The sequence below is a fragment of the Myotis daubentonii genome, chromosome 1 (genome assembly GCF_963259705.1).
Source record: "Myotis daubentonii chromosome 1, mMyoDau2.1, whole genome shotgun sequence".
NCBI classification, from domain to species: Eukaryota; Metazoa; Chordata; class Mammalia; order Chiroptera; family Vespertilionidae; genus Myotis; species Myotis daubentonii.
Genome location: NC_081840.1, coordinates 30,949,181 through 30,963,050, shown reverse-complemented (window position 1 = coordinate 30,963,050; position 13,870 = coordinate 30,949,181). Strand labels below are relative to the sequence as shown.

Sequence of the window (13,870 nt, the reverse complement as noted above, 5' to 3'; positions counted from 1 at the left end):
AAATGAGATGAGGAATGGGAAAACACTTCACAGACATTTGGTTAAAGTGTGAAATGTTTGCTCCTGGCTATAAAGCAAATTGTGTTCCTGGGCTGAAGAAACTGCAAGAAGGCTAGTTGTCACTAGGGAGAGAGGAAGCCAGGCATTGCTACGTGACTTCATTACCCGGGCAGCCACAGCAACTGTTTCCAAGCTGGGCTGGGCTATGGGCAGCATTTTGCGCCAAGGCAGCGTCAGCTGTGATTTGGTGGGCTGTCACTCTGGTGAAGTGGCGAGACCAGTATCCCGCTTAGGGGAAGCCAAGTGTTGCTTTGTCAGCGCAAATTCCATACAGTCATTTCTCTGTAAATGGCCAATGTGCATCATAGCAGCTCCTGCGTTGAGTGTCTTCCCCCTGGTGGTCAGTGTGTGTCACAGCAACCAGTCAGATGGGCAGAGGGACACTTAGCATATTAGCCTTCTATATATACTAGAGGCCTGGTGCATGAATTCGTGCACGGGTGGGTTCCCTCGGCCTGGCCAGCATTCGGGGCCATGGAGGCCATCTCACCTAGTCCCCATTGGTGATGATCGGGGCCAGCCAGTCGAGAGGAAGGACCACGGGAGGTTGGACAGCCAGGGGAGGTTGGTTGTAGGAGAGCAATGACGACCAGGGGGCAGCTTCTGAGTTAAGCATCTTCCTCCTGGTAGTCAGTGCGCATCATAGCAACCAGTCGTAAAGGTCAATTAGGCTTTTATATATAGACTAGAGGCCCGGTGCACAAAAATTTGTGCACTCGGGGGGGAGGGAGGTCCCTCAGCCCGGCCTGTGCCCTCTCACAGTCTGGGACCCCTCGGGAGATAACGACCTGCTTACTTAGGCCTGCTCCTGGGTGGCAGAGGGCAGGCCAATCCCTAGGTGCAGCCCCTGGTTGGGCTCAGAGCAGGGCTGATTGGAGAGTTGGGGCGCCACGCCCTGTCATGCACAGAGCAGGGCGGATCAGGAGGTTGCAATGCCACCCTCAGTCACGCTCAGGGTAGGGCCGATTGGGGGGTTGGGGCACCGCCCCCGTCACACTCAAGGCAGGGTCAATGGGGAGTTTGCGGCGCCACCTCTTGTCATGCACAGAGCAGGGCCAATCAGGGGGTTGGGGTGCTGCCCCCTGTAACTCACAGAGCAGGGCTGATCAGGGGGTTGGGGAGCTCCCCCCTGTCACGCACAGAGCAGGGCCAATCAGGGGGTTGAGGAGCTCCCCCCTGTCACTCACAGAGTAGGGCTGATAAAGGAGTTGGGGCACCGCCCCATGTCATACTCAAGGCAGGGTCGATGGGGAGGTTGCGGCGCCACCCCCTGTCATGCACAGAGCAGGGCCCATCAGGGAGTTGGGGTGCTGCCCCCTGTCACTCACAGAGCAGGGCCCATCAGGGGGGTTGGGGCTCCGTACCCTGTCACGCACAGAGCAGGGTCGATCAGGGGGTTGGGGAGCTCCCCCCTGTCACGCACAGAGCAGGGCCCATCAGGGGGTTGGGGAGCTCACCCCTGTCACTCACAGAGTAGGGCTGATAGAGGAGTTGGGGCACCGCCCCTGTCACACACAAAGCAGGGCGGATCAGGGGGTTGGGGCGCCGCACCCTGTCACACTCAGGGCAGGGCCGATGGGGAGGTTATGGCTCTACCCCGTCACACACAGAGCAGGGCCCGTGGGGGGGTGGTTGGGGCGCCGCCCTCTATCACCCACAGAGCAGGGCTGATCAGGGGTTTGGGGCGCTGCCACTGTCACACTCAGGGCAGGGCCGATGGGGAGGTTATGGCTCTACCCTGTCACACACAGAGCAGGACCCGTGGGGAGGGGCGTGGGGGGGTTGGGGTGCCGCACCCTGTCACACACAGAGCAGGGCCAATCAGGGGGTTGGGGCGCCACACCTTGTCACACACACAGCTTCAGGGAGATCAGGGGGTTGGGGAGCTCCCTCCTATCAGGCACAGAGCAGGGCTGATCAGGGGGTTGGTGTGCCTTCCCCTGTCACGAACAGAGCAGGGCAGATAGGGAGGTTGTGGCCCCGCCCCCTGTCACACACAGAGCCGCAGGGCGATCAGGGGGTTTGGGCGCTGCCCCCTGTCACGCTGATCCTGGTGCCGGGAGGCCTCGCGGCTCCGCTGATCCCAGTGCTGGGAGGCCTCGCGGCTCCACTGATCCCGGTGCTGGGAGGCATATTACCCTTTTACTCAATAGGATAGAGGCCTGGTGCATGGGTGGGGGCCGGCTGGTTTGCACTGAAGGGTGTCCTGGATCAGGGTGGGGGTCCCCACTGGGGTGCCTGGCCAGCCTGGATGAGGGGATTGATGGCTGTTTGCAGCTGGTCACACACCCTTTAGGGTGGGGGTCCCCACTGGGGTGCCTGGACAGTCTGGGTGAGGGGCTGAGGGCTGTTTTCAGGCTGGCGGGTGACTGAAGCTCCCAACTGCTCCTTTTTTTCTTTTTTTTCTTTTTTATTCTGGGCCAGCTTTAGCTCTGAGGCTTGGCTCCAGCTCTTAGGCCTCCGCTGCTGAAAGCAGGTATCTGGTTTGTTTGGGTTCTATAATCGAAACACTGTTTCAACTCCAGCTCTGAGATCCTGGCTGGCTGAAAGCAGGTTTCTGGGGTTTTGTTTAGCTTCCAGATTTGTAACAATGTTTCAAACTGCAAGCTCAGAGGCCGGCAGCGGCAGGCGGGAAACGTTGGAGTCCTCCGTCACTGAAGCAAGCAAGCCTCATGTTCGCTTCAAGCTGCCTGGCTGCCGGCCGCCATCTTGGCTGGCAGTTAATTTGCATATCTCGCTGATTAGCCAATGGGAAGGGTAGCGGAGGTACGGCTAATTACCATGTTTCTCTTTTATTAGATAGGATAGATAAATAGATTCTGCATTTCAGAAAGTCAACCAGTAACCACGAGCACAGCCACAAAGATGCAGTGAGGTAAAGATGTACAAGACAATATCCTTCCTCTTCCATCCTTTCCCTCCTTGCTAGTTCTCTGAGGACAAGCCTCTGAGGACCCAACCTCTGAGGACAGTCTGACTCAGTGAAGATGACTTTGGGGTTCCTTACATTAAATTTCCTTGTTCTATTCTTTTGAGAAATGTTGTTCTACAGAAGGCAGCCAGGAAAGGCGGATGGAAAATGACCAGTATGAATAAGTAAGTACAACACAGATGGGCCTAGTACTTGGAAAGGAGAAGCGGGGATGGCCGTGATCTGTCCTGATATATGAGTGTGATTGGAAAACTGGCCATCACACAAGCGTTACCTCAGCTATTGCTCCTCCTTCCAACACTTTGAAATAGCTACTGCAATTTGCTTTTGCCCTTACAGGCTAAAAAAACACATTTGTGGTTTCATGAAGACAGGCATACAAGTCCCCAGGCTACCCACTGCTGAAAATGAGATGTGTACTCTGTGACCTAATCACATCTAACTAATATTAATGTGAAAACAGTTCTGTTCTTGCTTGAGCTTCCAGCAGGCAGTTCACACAGAAACCCTAATAAAAGAGCAAGAATTGCCTGTTGGACTTGCAACGTGGGAGGGCCCACACTAAAGCATTGTACTGAAACTTATTATTTTATTCTTTTGCATCCTAATTATCAAAAATAAGAAAGATAAAAGACACTCTCTGGCTTCCCAATTATGTTCCCTAATTTGAATTAAGTGACTAATGGCCCTCAAGAAATGCCCATGCTAATCAGCTAATAAGTTAATGACTCTTTCTTTTATAACAAATGGTAGTTCAAAGTACCTGTAAGTGTGGCCACGATGCCTCAAGCGTGGGTTCATCTTCTTCTGGATCAAATTCATTGCTGTCACTAGGAGGGAGAGTTCTGAATATATTGCAAGATACCTAAAAATAAACAGGCAGCAGAGTTAGCTGGGAAGCACCTCCCAGGCAGCTCTACACAGGTCTTTGCAGCCAGCCAAAAGGAACACAGATGACAGATGACAGGAGTATCACCAAACTGGAACGAGGGCCTCTTTCTATAGACTTTGAGGTCAGGACCACCTCTAGGCAAAGCCTGGAGGCTGCAAAGCAGCACCTTCTACCGCCTGAACAGTACTCCCTGTCCTTATGTCTTTCCCACCGCAGGTCCCTATGACAGTACACCTTCCATCAAAGCCTGCTTTTGGTTACTTACCAGTCAACAGGCTTCTAATTAACCAATTTACACTAACATATAAATAACTGTTAATGGGCTTCCTACATTTCCCTTCTCAGGCTTATTCACAATTTTCAAATTGACAGTTGAATTAATGGAGAAATTTCAGGCGTTCACAAAGATACATCAGAGAAGATAGGTCAGAACTCTTCTAATATGCTTAAAATCAGCCCTAATCTGTTCTGTTGGTTTACAAAATAATAACAAGCCCTGGATAAGATACAAACCTCTATAAACCAGGCACAGGCAATTTCCAAATTAAATGCTAGTTGCTCAAAGAATGGCCATGAGTTAGTAACTGTTTTAACTGGGTGATGACAAGATGAAGCTTCATTATACTATTCTATTATTTTTGTATAGAGTCCAAGATTTCCACAGTAAAATGCTTATTTTTAAATGCTATTGCTACTATTCTCAGAGTTCCTTTTCAATTTCTATTCTTTTTCTTGACCTACTTACCTATCATCTCCTAAGTATCCTAAGTATCTCTAAACATATCCTCAGATCTGAAGAATAAAACAGGGAAGAAAATGGGGGAGAGGGCGAGTTATATGATTAGAAAGCAATGAAGGAACAGCAAGGAGATACTGCACCAGAAGCCTCTGTTGGACTTTTCTATACATGCAGAAAATACTAAGCTTTAATATGCTGATCTGAAATAGGGAAGAAGAAAGGCTTTGGGGGGGCCATATCACTTAAATGTGTTTATTCATTCAACAAGTATTTATTAAGTGTTCATTGTGTATGTGCACACTGTTCTAGGCACTAGGAAAATAACAGTGAGCAACGCAGATAAAAATCTGTGCCTCCTTGGAGCTTACATTCTAGTGCAAGTCAGATTCCCAATTTCCTAGCTATGGAAACTAAGCCCAGATATATAAGCCATGCAAAGGAGATTCGATTTTATTTTAAGTGCCATAGGAAGCCACCAGAGGATCTTAATCATAGATATGACATGCATTGATTTTTGCTTTATAGAAAAATGACACTGGTAGCTATGTATAGAATAGACAGGAAGAAAACAAGTCAGAAGCCCTGTGAACATAGTAAGAGATAATGATGGTTTAGACTAGGATGGTGACATAGAAGACAGACAGAAATAAAGTGATTCAATATACATACTGCTGACTTGGATCTATGGGGTGGAGGAGAAGAAAGAATCAAGTATTAGTCATAGATTTAAGGCCATAGACCCAAGATAGAGAGAGGTCGGAAAGAGAAAGGGTTTCTTTGTTTGCTTGTTTTGGTGGGAAGACCCAGAGATCCAGTTAGGAATGTGTTGCAGGAACAAGCAATATCTAGGAACAAGCAATATGTGAATATCTGGATTTAATCACATAAATTCAGAGCTGAACAGGTCAGGACTAGAGACAAAAGAACACATCAGCATATACATGATATTTACAACCATGGGACGAATGGGACACCTTGGAATGGAGTAGAGAAATAAAAGGTCCTCAGGCACCCAACATTTAGAAATCAGACAGAAAAAGAACAGCCAAGAAACGCAAATGAAAGGAGTAGAAGGTTGAAGAAAAATAAAGTTTGGGGGTCTCGGGAGCTAAGAAAGAATGTCCTAAGAAGTAAATCAACAGCAGCAAATGCTGTTCTGAGAATAAGATGAACATAAAGCAGTTGCTATTGGGTTTGGCAACCCTAAAAATTGCATATTATTATTATTATCCCCAATTTACTATTGATAACGCAAGTGTTGTTAAGATCTCAGGTTGCAGTTAATAACCAGAAGTTACAACTGAACCCAAATTGTTTTTTTTTTTAAATATATTTTATTGATTTTTCACAGAGAGGAAGGGAGAGAGATAGAGAGCTAGAAACATCGATGAGAGAGAAACATCGATCAGCCGCCTCCTGCACATCTCCCACTGGGGATATGCCCACAACCCAGGTACATGCCCTTGACCGGAATCGAACCTGGAACCCTTCAGTCCGCAGGCCGACGCTCTATCCACTGAGCCAAACCAGTCTCGGCTGAACCCAAATTGTTAAGCTCCACCACTGCCTTCTAGAAGAGTAGGTAGACCACATCTTTTGCTGGAATTTAGTTTAGATTACTGAAAAAAAGTATATTAGGATGTTTTTGCTATGGCTAAAGACAGCATGCACAGTGCTACTGTTTCACTTTTGTCCCTTCCAATGATTATTAGAAATTAAATATACAAAGAAAGTAATGAGTTTTCATGACCATCAACCTTTGACTTCTCTTCAATCAGTCATACTGCAATCACAAGGACAAAAGTCTTTTAATAATTTGCTTTCAAGTCTTCATTAAACTAGATACATATTTCAAAAACTGCATTGAGTTTTCATTCTAATTAAATCATTTATACTTACTATATTTGTAACAAGTTTTCTTCCTCTCCTGAGATATGAAAGTAAACCATAAAAGTAAAAAAAAAATTTAAAACAGGCTTTTGTATAGTCAAAATCTGGATAAAGAGATAGAAACTTGCCCTAACCGGTTTGGCTCAGTGGATAGAGCGTCGGCCTACGGACTGAAGGTCCCAGGTTCAATTCCGGTCAAGGGCATGTACCTTGGTTGCAGGCACATGCCCAGTAGGAGGTGTGCAGGAGGTAGCTGATCAATGTTTCTCTCATCGAGTTTCTAACTCTCTATCCCTCTCCCTTCCTCTTTGTAAAAAAAAGAATCAATGAAATATATTTTTTTTTAAAAAAAGAGATAGAAACTCCTGTTCCTCTGTATTCCTGGACACATAAACTCTCTGACAGTGCCCACCATGTGCTATACTAATTAGTTGTTTACATATTTGTTTTTCTCTCCCCACTAATCAGAAATATTCAATGTCATATTCACATTTGTTTTCCTAGCATATACCAAGCATCCAATAAATATTCCCAAAATAAAAGTGAGGCCCAGCCAGTGTGGCTCAATGGTTAAGTGTTGACCCATAAACCAGGAGATCATGGCTTGATTCCTAGTCAGGCCACATGCCCAGGTTGTGGGCTCCATCCCCAACAGGGGGTATGCAGGAGGCAACCGGTCCATGATTCTCTCTCATCCTTGATGTTTCTATCCCTCTCTCTCTCCCTCCCTTACTCTGAAATCAATCAAAAAATAAATTAAGCCCTGACCAGTTTGGCTCAGTGGATAGAGCGTCGGCCTGTGGACTGGGGGTCCCGGGTTCGGTTCCGGTCAAGGGCATGTACCTTGGTTGCGGGTACATCCCCAGTGGGGAGTGTGCGGGGGGGGGGGGGGGGGGGGTGGGGGGGGGCAGCTGATCGATGTTTCTCTCTCATTAATGTTTCTGACTCTCTGTCCCTCTCCCTTCCTCTCTGTGGAAAAATCAATAAAATATATATATTTTTAAAAAATAAATTAATTAAAAAATACAAATAAATAACTTGGTTCAGTGATCTGTGCATCTTGTGCAAGGTATCGAATTTTAGAGAAGAAAGAAAAGGCTGACGGTGAGTTCGACCTACTGGCAGTTCGACCACTCCATATGATGTGCGCTGACCACTAGCTGGCAGCATGGAATGAAGGAAGGCCCCGGCCAATCGGCCCGATTGGCCCTGATTGCCGGCCAAGCCTAGGGACTCTACCCATGCACGAATTTCATGCACCAGGCCTATCCTATCTAATAAAGTGGGAATATGCTAATTGACCCTCACACCAACACAAAGATGGCAGTGCCCACGTCCAATAAGGAGGGAATATGCTAATTTACTGCCCCACCCTCAAAGATGGAAGTCCCATAGCCAATAAGGAGGGAATATGCTAAATGACTGCTATGCCCTCAAAGATGGTGGCACCCAGTCCCCTCAGCCCCGCCAGGGCAGCAGGCACAGCAAGGCCGGGTACGCCTCCAGACGTGCCCGGCTGCTCTGCGTGCCTGCCTCCAGAGACCCCCAGTCCCCACAGCCCCCCAGGGCCAGCCCAAGGCATAGGCAAGCCTCTGATGGCGGCTGCCCAGCCACCCAGGGCCTCCCAAGGCTCAGGTAACCAGGGCCGGCCGAGGCTTGTGCTGCCAGCAGTGGCAGCAGCAGAGGTGTGATGGGGCATCGCCTTCCCCTGATCGCCGGGTCTCCTCCTGCCCCTGAGGGCTCCCAGACTGTGAGAGGGGGCAGGCTGGGCTGAGGAACCCCACTCCAGTGCATGAATTTTCGTGCACCAGGCCTCTAGTAGTATTATAATAAACACTGAATGCTGGAATCAAACTAAAAGCTTGAAGACTCTGGCCTGACCTCCAATAAGTGACTATAAGGATAGAAAGCAAGGCTGGGGAATGGGAGGAGCAGATATTAAAAGAAATAGAAAACCTAGGATTAGAGGATGCACAAAGTAGCTTTCAGAATCAGATATTAGAAACTTCTTCATCCAGCACTTTCATCTTACAAATAAGAAGTGAGGCTCAAAGAGTTTATGGGTTTTTCAAGGCAACACAGTGCCCCAATAGGCAAAGAGGGTTGGTTTTCAGGGTCTTTCTCTGGCATACCGCCTCTATCCCCACCCATGAAGACCATAAAGATATACTTCTTTATATATCTCTTTTTCCTCAGGTAGAGCCTTCTGCCTCCCCATTTCTTTTTATTATTTTTTCATTTTCTCACCTCTCATAATCTTCTTCCTAGGTTCTTGGCCTGCCAGTGGCCCTCAACGGCACCCATAAAAACTATTCACCTATCTGAGGACATTTATAATCTGTAATAATAAAAGCGTAATATGCTAATTAGACCAGATTGTCCTTCCAGACGACATTCAGGATAAAGCCATGGTGGCGGGGGCCGAGGCAGAGGTGGCCGCCACAGCAGCAGTGGCCAAACCCCTTGCACGAATTTCGTGTATCGGGCCTCTAGTTCAGGTATAAGCTGATGACCTTGCTCAGCATTAACAAGGAAATATAACAACCTCTTCATTCCCACTGTCTGGGTCAGACCCCCATCACCAAATATCTAGATTACTAGTATTATAATAGTTTCCTCTCTGGTGTTCCTATTCCTCCCATCCCTTCTCTTATCTCTTCCAATTAGATTTTGAGCCCCCTAAGAACTTCCTTACTAATTTCTGAATGCCTAGCATGACCGGTCAACTAGTCGCGATGATGTGCACTGATCACCAGAGGGCAGACACTCAATGCAGGAGCTGCCCCTTGGTGGTCAGTGTGCTTCCACAGCCAATCTCCCACAGCCGGCCAACCTCCCCTGGTCCCTCCCCACAGCAGGTAAACCTCCCGTGGTCCCAACCCCCATCCTTCCCCCCGCCCCCTCTGTCCAGCAGGCCCTGTCAGGCAGGCCCAAGTCAGCAATCGGCAGGCCCTGGCCAGCCCGGACACAATGGGGACTGCTGGGTGAGATGGCCCCAATAGGCCCTGATCGCCAGCCAGGACTAGGGACCCCACCCATGCACCAATTTTGTGCACCAGGCCTCTAGTATACAATAAGTAGAAATAATTGAGATTACCAAATAAATCTGAGATTTATATAAATAATTTTTAGTTCAAGTATGTCCACATATTATTAAAGGACACACTCAGACTAAAAACAAATGTTGTTTTGTTGTTTATCTGAAATTCAAATGTAACTAGATAGCCTGTGTTTTTATTTGCTAAATCTGACAACTCTAAAATAACACTAATATTGATTAAGAACATCCATTGGGTACAAGTCAGTTGTGTGCAGAACTGGCACTGCAGCCTGCTGAGGAAGAGGAAGAAAGACGGTTGTGCTGCAAGGAAGGCACAGGACTGAGCAACTGCTTGCTTATTTTTCATTTTTTTAGTTACTGTTGATTCCTGTTAACTATGGTGCAAAAAATAAATTTCAAAGTCCTGGCCAAAAATGAAAGAAGGGACTAAAAGGTTCCCAAGTGGATGGCCCAATAAGCAAAAGAGGAAGAAGTATTTAAGTATATTTTCAAGTTTTCATTAAACAAACAGCATTACCTTTGACATGCAATATCAAAATACAAATCACTGAAAATTAAAATTACTACAGAAAAGAGACTCACTATTCCCAACACTTTCATCTCCATAGACTACTAATTTTACACCATAATTTTGATGACATTTTGTTGTTGTTTAAGAAAAATGATTAGCAAATTATAAAGGAAGAGAATGTGGCTAGTATCTAGTAACTATTCATAAATATCTACCAAGATTAACACTGAACAAAATAGAGGGTAAGGAAAATAAAGTGAGAGTTGTTAAACAAACAGTCTCAATTTCTATTAGTTATATATTTGTTAGCACTATCATTATTTAAGGCTTAGGTAAACTGGGAACCACTTTTACTACAGTATAGTAAGGCAACGTAAATCAACTTCTTTGTGCTTCACAATCATCTTTCTAGCTGATTAGGTGTCATCTTTCTGTGATAAAAGCAGATGAATGAGTTGACCTTTTATCTGTGAAACTAATGTCATGCAATTATGTAAGACTGCAAGAAAACTGTTAAGTACAAATATAATGACATCAAAGCTATAAAATCAATTTTCTTAAGATTACATCTAAACAGTAAATTTTCTAACAAAAAGGATTAAGTGAATGATGTTAGAGATCATCAAGCAAATTTCAAAGTCTCATTATTTCTTTAGCACTATTTGTATTAAGACATCATGCAAGTAACAATTTCAATAATATCATTGAGCTACAATGTTGAAGCTAGGTCAGCAGGCATTATTCTCATCATATTTTGTGTTAGCCCAACAGATTCATCTAAATGGATATGGTAAAACTAAATCCTGAAAGAAAACAGGAAAATCTCTGAGGAGTTCATCAACATTTACTATGGATACAATTTTTAAAAACACATGCAAAATAAAAAATGTGAACATAAGCAAAACTTATTTTAAGGCTATAAATCAGATATTTAAAAAGAGAGACTATTTCCAAACATACTAGAATTTGTAATAAATATTTAGACTCTAAGAATAAGAACCAAAATTCTAACAAAATTTGTCTAGGTACCTTGCTATGTAATTTATTTTATAACATAAAAGTCATAAATAGAGAACTAAGATAACTACGTAGGTAAACACCGGTACTCGCCGTCTTCCACAACCAAAAAATTACTAGAAATAATAAACAAATACAGTCAAGTTGCAGGATACAAAATCAATGTGCAAAAATCCATTGCCTTCCTGTATACAAACAACAAACTTAAAAAAAAAAAAAAAAAGTGGAAAAAACAATTCCTTTTGCAATAGCAACCAAAAGAATAAAATACCTAGGAATAAATTTAACAAAGACTGTGAAAGACCTATTTACTGAAAATTACAAAGCATGATTAAAAGAGATTGAAAAAGACACAATGAAATGGAAAAACATCCCATGTTCATGGATTGAGAGAAGCAACATAGTTGAAATGGCCATATTACTCAAAGCACTATACAGATTTAATGCAATCCCCACCAAAATCCCAATGATATTTTTTAAACAAATAGAACAAGAAACCATCAGATTTGTATAGAACCACAAAAGACCCAGAATAGCCAAAGCAATCCTGAAAAGAATCACGCTACCTGACTTCAAATTATACTACAGAGCTACGAAAATCAAAAAACCATGGCATTAGCAGAGAAACAGACACACAGATCAATGGAACAGAATAAAGAGCCCAGTTATAAAACCATACATATATGGACAGATAATTTTCAACAAATGCCGGGGTGCAACCCCAGCGGGTCCAGGGGTCCCCAAAGGCGTGGACGGAGTCGGCGAAGAAGGAATGACACGGAGACAGCGTTCAGTTGATCAGCAGCCTAGCCAGGATCTCCAGCCAGGATCTCCAGCCAAGTTCTGGTCTGGATCTCCAGAGAGGTTCTGCTTCGGATCTCCAGCGAGGTTCTGTAGCCATGTTCCCTCGCTAGGTTCTCCAGCCAGGTTCTGTCCAGGCTCTCCAGTCAGGTTCAGTGTCCAGGTTCCAGTCAGGTTCTCCTGCCAATCTCTGTAGTCAGGTTCAGTCCAGGATCCCTTGCCATGTTCTCCCGCTAGGCTCTGTCTCTAGGCTCCGAGGCCAGTCCCTCTCCAGGATCCTCCGGCATGCTCTCTCCAGCGAAGTTCTTCTGTCTCTAGGCTCCGTGTAGGCTCTGTCTTCTTGATTCTGTTCTAAGTTCTGAGTCTTTCTGTCTTGTTACAACTGTATTTATACCAGTTGATTCAATCCTATCAATCTCTATTACAAAGGTTAGGGCGTTTCTTATCTCCATTCCAGGGAGAAAAGATTATGTAGTTTAAGCATGATTGTTCGTAGTTAAAGGGATTAATTACCCGCCTGGCACTTAGTTGAGGGGTTTTATTCCCTCCCTAACTTCAGGGGAAAATCCCTACCTGGGGATTCAACCTTTCTCGGAGAGGTGACTTTGGTTAAAACACAGCGCCAAGAAGGTGAGCAAACATATTAAGAACCGTATGCCATATATGCCAGGTCCCTTGAAACAGCAAGGATGGACCGGCTCCCGCCAAATTCCCCCTTTTTTATTTTTTAAAAGCAAGCATTAAAAAGAAAAACCTGAAACGCTCTCTTGTATCCATTTTAAGAGTAGGATTGGCGCTTTCTGCTATTACCTGAGTCCTGATCTATCACCCCAGGGAGAGCTTGCCAATCCTGCACTTTCCCGGGGTGGAAAGGCTGCAGTGGGGTTAAGGATAAGGCTCCTTGGGCCTACCTTCTCCCATGTCTCTACATTTACCTTTCCGGCACCTTTCCTTCCTCAGAAAAGCATGGACGTATTTCTTGTATAAAATGTTCTGTCTGACTGGGAGTAACCTTAATTCCTCTGCTAACAAGCATATATGTTAAAAGATCAATACGGAGTCTTTTTTCTTTAGACTCAGTATGGCACATCTTCTTAATCTAAAGATCAATACAGAGTCTTCTTTCTTTGGACTCAGTATGGCACATCTTCTCAATCTAAGAATCAATACAGAGTCTTCTTTCTTTGGACTCAGTATGGCACATCTTCTCAATCTAAGTTCTGTACTATCCACCTTCTTACCCTACTTATCCTCTATAGGGGGGTCTGTAGCACCCTGGTGGAGTCCTATCCGTCCCGAGTGTGGGGTTCTCAATGGGGGGGGCTTACCTAAGGGAATCCTGTTCCAGGGGTTCCCAAAGGTGTGGACGGAGTCGGCGAAGACTATCCACCCTCTTCCTACGGTGGAGTCCGATCCGTCCCGAGTGTGGGGGTTCTCAATGGGGGAGGGGGGCTTACCTAGGGGAATCCTGTTCCAGGGGTTCCCAAAGGTGTGGACGGAGTCGGCGAAGACTATCCACCTTCTTCCTACGGTGGAGTCCGATTCGTCCCGAGTGCGGGGCGCTTACCTAGGGGTCCCTGTTCGGGCGCCATATGCCGGGGTGCAACCCCAGCGGGTCCAGGGGTCCCCAAAGGCGTGGACGGAGTCGGCGAAGAAGGAATGACACGGAGACAGCATTCAGTTGATCAGCAGCCTAGCCAGGATCTCCAGCCAGGATCTCCAGCCAAGTTCTGGTCTGGATCTCCAGAGAGGTTCTGCTTCGGATCTCCAGCGAGGTTCTGTAGCCATGTTCCCTCGCTAGGTTCTCCAGCCAGGTTCTGTCCAGGCTCTCCAGTCAGGTTCAGTGTCCAGGTTCCAGTCAGGTTCTCCTGCCAATCTCTGTAGTCAGGTTCAGTCCAGGATCCCTTGCCATGTTCTCCCGCTAGGCTCTGTCTCTAGGCTCCGAGGCCAGTCCCTCTCCAGGATCC

The 13,870-nt window shown here is 45.9% G+C and overlaps 1 protein-coding gene across 5 annotated transcripts in view; it reads right to left on the bottom strand.

Annotated features, from left to right (window-relative positions):
- The window catches only part of PPP2R5E (protein phosphatase 2 regulatory subunit B'epsilon), a 173,401-nt gene that overhangs the window by 47,260 nt on the left and 112,271 nt on the right, over positions 1-13,870 (bottom strand). For all 5 annotated transcript variants that reach the window (XM_059694039.1, XM_059694059.1, XM_059694068.1 and 2 more), the window contains exon 4: positions 3,756-3,857. In XM_059694039.1, coding sequence (XP_059550022.1) covers positions 3,756-3,857 — 102 coding nt within the window. The remainder of the gene's footprint in view (positions 1-3,755; positions 3,858-13,870) is intronic.